General features: G+C 40.1%; 1 protein-coding gene across 1 annotated transcript in view; it reads right to left on the bottom strand.

The window, feature by feature from the left end:
- Nucleotides 1–253: 253 nt before the first annotated feature.
- Nucleotides 254–5,382, bottom strand: part of TFB2M (transcription factor B2, mitochondrial) — a gene marked incomplete at its 5' end in the record, with an annotated part of 8,975 nt that continues 3,846 nt past the window's right edge. Inside the window, 3 exons of the mRNA XM_010131395.1 lie at nucleotides 254–440; nucleotides 1,762–1,913; nucleotides 3,063–3,125. Of these exons, the coding sequence (XP_010129697.1) occupies nucleotides 254–440; nucleotides 1,762–1,913; nucleotides 3,063–3,125 (402 nt within the window). The remainder of the gene's footprint in view (nucleotides 441–1,761; nucleotides 1,914–3,062; nucleotides 3,126–5,382) is intronic.

Here is a 5,382-nt window from a genome sequence, read left to right on the forward strand (position 1 = left end):
AAGCAGCAGGTCACTAATAGGCTCCTGGAAAAGATGCAAAGTTTGCCCATTCTAGATAGGATGTTGATCAAACAGCTGTGAATCCGTTACTTTCGTGCTGTGTAGAAGGGCTCTTGTTACTTGCTAAATTTATTTTCCTGTCTGGACAGGAAATCATCTAGCTAACAGTATCTCCGATTTTATTTAAATCATTTCTTATCAAAGTAATCTTCCAGAAGCAAAGATGATCTTCCAAAAGACAGCAGCTTTAGCTTTATAAGTTGATGTTCCTTATACTTTCCAAGACTTCATCATGGAACCAGGTTTCAGTAAACATATTAGAGTTTTGCAAAGCCTCAAAAAGACGCCTATAGTCTTCTGGGTATAAGTTACGTGTTTCAGCATTTTTTGGAATTTCTAGCTCTCTCAGTAATTTCCCCCCATTGTCCAAGCTCCATGAACTGAAACAAAAAAACAAACAAAAAAATCATAACGGAGCATTTCTTTCTGTGAAAAATTAAAGAGCAAGAAACAGTATCTGAAGGTCCATTTCACTCTTTCACAGCTTCTATAAGAAGTTAATATATTCCTACAACACAAATTATTTTCCATCCATACTGCAAACAGGAAGAAACCTCTGCTAGTAAGGACATTTAAATACCAAATAAAGCCCCCAGCAGACACAGACAATAGCAAACACATAAGCCTCCTCACTAGAGGTTGGATTATTCTTCAATGCCTAGCAAATTAAATCCAAAGTCATCTTCAAGAAGGTGATTTGGTAGAGCATGAGTTACTGTGACCTACACCTCCCAGATATTTTCTTCTCTATGTAAACAGATGTACCCACTGTCTCCCCATCTACATCACTGCTACAAAACTAATCCTTTTATAAATGTGCATATACATTAACTACTACCCAGACAAGAAAAGGATGTATAAATACACAGAAGATGCACATGGGAAGCCTTCAAGGTTAGCTGTGTTTCCTGGATGAAGGACAGAGTGGAGCTTAGGTATACCAATGAGCTTTAAGAAAGAAATCCATTAAGGCTTTTTGCACTTGTCTTTGCTAAATGAGTTACTAGAATTTCTTAGCTTTCCCCCCCCCACTCCTTTCTCGAACTTAAATTCCATAAAGTACTACCAGAAAATGAGAAATAAATTATTTTCATTAAACTTCCTGTTTACAGGAAACGGAAATCTGCTGATCATAAAGCAAAGTGAATAGCTCCCACGTAATACCAAAAAGAATAATTAAAGACTTGCATAATTCGTGAATAAGTCTGAAGCATAATTTTTAATTAGATAACAGAAAGCCATTTCAAGACACCCTGACTCCACCTTCAATAACCTCCAGCTGTTTTCATTAGCATTACTTTGATGTCTGTTACAAACTGAAACTCTTTTTCAGCTTTTAATTTCTATACCTGCAAAACTCTTGGTAACTTTATTATTACGTCTGTAAAATGAGTGAAAACTTCTTGCATATGCATGACCTCACCTCTCCTGGAGGTACAGACAGTTACAGCACATCTACATTTTAAATACTTGTTGACTTCCCTGTCAAACTTCAAGTTTTTATCATCTGTGAACACAGGCCAGGAACAGTCCCCAAAATATTGTGTTGTAGGTTGCAATAATGAAATCTTGTCTTCTCGATAATTAATTTTTTTAAAAAGCTGTATTTCAGCTGCAAATAAACAGTGCTTTGAGAACATATTTTAATATTTTCTTACATTTCCCTGGAGATAAAGTATTAAAAGTGTAATTCTTACTTACTTTAATCTATCAGTAAGTCTAGACTTAGGTTTAGCAAGACATTGCTTCACCATGAAAACAAAAGTAGATGAATTTGTGGGCTTCAAGGCTCCTGTAAATAGATTCTGCTGAGGAGTCAGTCGTACCAAACATAAATGGTTGTTTGGCAGCCACTGCAAGAAAAAAGAAACAAGTCACTGAAAAGTCATTTTTAAGACAGTTGTCTGTCTTCAGCTAAGAGACTGTGACACCAGTAACATTTCTTAAAGAGTTTTACAAGTCCTAACAAGATGATTCTTCATTAGAAGCTGAGGCTTTAAATTCTTTTTCTAGAATGAAGATGCTTTACCCCTACTGAAATAGACAATAGAGGCTTGATGTGAGTTTTCCAAGAGATTATATGGCCTAGAGTATTCTATACTATGTAAGGTATCAGATCACTTCAACTACCTGCCTTTTGTATATGAAGAAGGAATTATTTGAGTGTAATATTAAGGCAATATTGTAACTTGAGGATTTTATGAATTTGGGAGAGAGCGGAGTCTTTAACAGAAATAAATGTACTTCTGTACCGACAGCAATGGATATAGCATCCAAAAGATATCGCATCTGTATTTCTCCTAAGGCTGTCGCAATACATCTTACTCTACAGCAACACACCTAAGTATGTAAGGCACACCCAGTCACTTACGTTCACTTAGGAACATTTCAAACAACACTCAATACACCACCATAGCAGTTTTCCAGGGAAGGAAAAATCAAATATAAGTAAGAATGCTTTTATATTACTGGTATCGGATAGAAATATTCTTCTATCATACAGAGAAACATCATTACTTCTCTAAAAGAGAAAACTAAAGAACTTTACACAAGGTATTTTGTCACTTCTCAAATTTAAGCTTTGAGACTCACACTTCTCAGCAATTACCCAGCAAATGGAATTTATACTGGACATGTGAATAACCATTATAATCAAAACCAGCAGCATACTGATTGTGCTATTAATTGTGGTAACACTTGTTCTGTTCAAGCAGGTAGATGTGACCCTGTCAGTAACTTCTTTTTCAAAAGACATCACCTCTTCATATCCCTTTCTGCTGTTTATCCTCTAAATTTCACCACCACAGACAATAAATACTACTTTATTTCAATTTCTAAGCTAAAGCAACTCTTCACCCCATTCTGATGCTGCCTGTAAGTTATAATTAAAAGAACCCTTCTTAAAAAAATGTGTAAATGCTGTTATAAAGTTATTTTAACCTTTAATTAAAAATGGTTTAGCTATATCTCCAAAAGGAGAAAAGCGCAAACAACGACCTTACCATGCTTTTTGGTATTGCCAGTCCCCCATTTTTCAAATTAGTTACAAATGATGACCAAGGTTCCTATGGGAGAGAGCAAATATATTACAGAATTAAAGTGTTTTGTTACAATAGAATAGAACAGAGCAGAACGGACTATTTCAGTTGGAAGGGACCTACAATGATCATCTAGACCAACTGCCTGAGCAGCTCAGGGCTGACCGAAAGTTACAGCAAGTTGTTAAGGGCATTCCCCAAAGGCCTCTTCAACACTGACAGGCTCGGGGCATTGTCCACCTCTCTAGAAAGCCTGTTCCAGTTTTTGACCACCCTTCTGGTAAAGAAATGCTTCCTAATGTCCAGTCTGAACCTCTCCCAGTGCCACTTTGAACTGTTCCCACATACCCTATCACAGGATACCAGAGAGAATTGCTCAGCACCTGTCTCCACTTCCTCTCCTCAGGAAGCTGTAGAGAACAGTGAGGTCACCGCTCGGCCTCCTTTACTCCAAACTAAAACAGTTCAAAGTCCTCAGCCACTCCTCTTAGGACATTCCTTCCAGCCCTTTCACCAGATTTGTTGCCCTTGTCTGGACACATTCAAGATCTTCACATCCTTGAATTACGGGCCCCAGAACCACACACAGTACTGCAGGTGAGGCTGCACCAGTGCTGAATACAGTGGGATAATCACCTCTTTTGACTGGCTGGTTCTGCTGCGTTTGATGCAGCCCAGGATGTGGTTTGCCCTCTTGGCTGCCAGGGCACACTGCTGACTCGTACTGAGCCGGCTCTCTGCCAGCCCCCACCTGCCCCAGGTCCATTTCAGCAGGGATACTCTTCAGAGCCATTCCAGACTCCTCTCCCAGTTTATACTTGTACCAGCTGACTCCTGCTGAGCCTGCTGTCGATCAGCGCCCCCAGATCCCTTTCTGCAGGGCTGCCTGCCAGCCACTCCTCCAATTTATAGTTGTGCTGGCTTTCCTCTGTCCTAGGTGCAGAACCTGGCATTTGGACTTGATAAATGTCATTGTTGCCCAATGCTCCAATCTATCTAGATCCCTCTGCAAGGCATCTTGTCCCTCAAGAGAGTCAACAGCACCTCCCAGTTTGGTATCAGCAGCACACTTGCTAATTGTGTATTCAGCTCCTGCATCCGGATCGTTGGTAAACACATTGAACAGAACTGGCTCTAGAATTGAGCCCTGAGGAACTCTGGCAGTGACAGTCACCAGCCAGGTGAAGACCCATTCACCACAACCCTTTGAGTCCTGCCCTTCAGCCAGTTCTCCACCCAGCGCAACGTGAACTGCCTTACGCCACAGCTGGACAGCTTGTCCAGAAGGATGCTGTGTGGCACAGTATCAAAAGCCTCACTAAAAATCAGAAAAAATACATCCACCGCCTTCTCTTCATCCACTAGGTGGGTGCCCTTACCAGAGGAAGAGATTAGTTAAGCAGGACCTTCCTTTGTGAAGCCATGTTGACTGTGCCTGATGATTGCACTATTCTTTAAATGCCTCTCAATAGCACCAGGTGTAATCTCCATAATTTTTCCAAGAACTGAGGTTAGACTAACAGGTCTGTAGTTCCCTGGATCTTCCTGTACTCCCTTTTTGTAGATTGGAATAACACTGGCCAGCTTCCAGTCAGCACTGCCCTCCCCAGACTCCCAAGACCCTTGGTAGATGGTCGAGAGGGGTCCTGCCATAACACCCGCTATCTCTTTCAGAACTCTGGGATAAATCCCACGAGGTCCCATGGACTTGCAAATGCTCAGCTGATAGAATTGGTCCCTTACAATTTTAGTGTCCACAAACAGAAAGTCGCTGTTCCCACACGTGTGGTCAGGGAAACAGGCAGCAAATAATCAGTATTATTAAAGACTGAGGCAAAAAAACCACATGGAATGCCTCCGCTTTTTCTTCATCTCTTCTAGTCAGATGACCGTCTTCAACAAGTATCATCTTCAACTCCTTAATATTTACCTTAATATATACCTCTTGATACAAGGTATTTGGAAGACAACAGATAGTGAAACTTTAATTTAGATTAACAAAACATTTAAACTATGAAGGTAGTTTCCTAGAAAAACAGAGCACAAAGAAAGATAAACATAAAAAGCATACAGTAAGTCAAAGTTGACAACCATGTGCTCATGTGGAGGTGGGAGGACAACATAAAAAAAACTTTTTAAAACTAAGCCATAGCACGTTTGACAAGGTAGGATAGTTACTAACTAGCAGGAGAAGCAGGCCTGCTTAGAACATAAAGGCACCAAGGCTCAAAAAAAAAAAAAAAAAAAAGTCTTTCTTTTGAACACAGCTCAGGAGCATCATAGC

The sequence above is a fragment of the Buceros rhinoceros genome, unplaced genomic scaffold (genome assembly GCF_000710305.1).
Source record: "Buceros rhinoceros silvestris isolate BGI_N320 unplaced genomic scaffold, ASM71030v1 scaffold3472, whole genome shotgun sequence".
NCBI lineage: Eukaryota > Metazoa > Chordata > Aves > Bucerotiformes > Bucerotidae > Buceros > Buceros rhinoceros.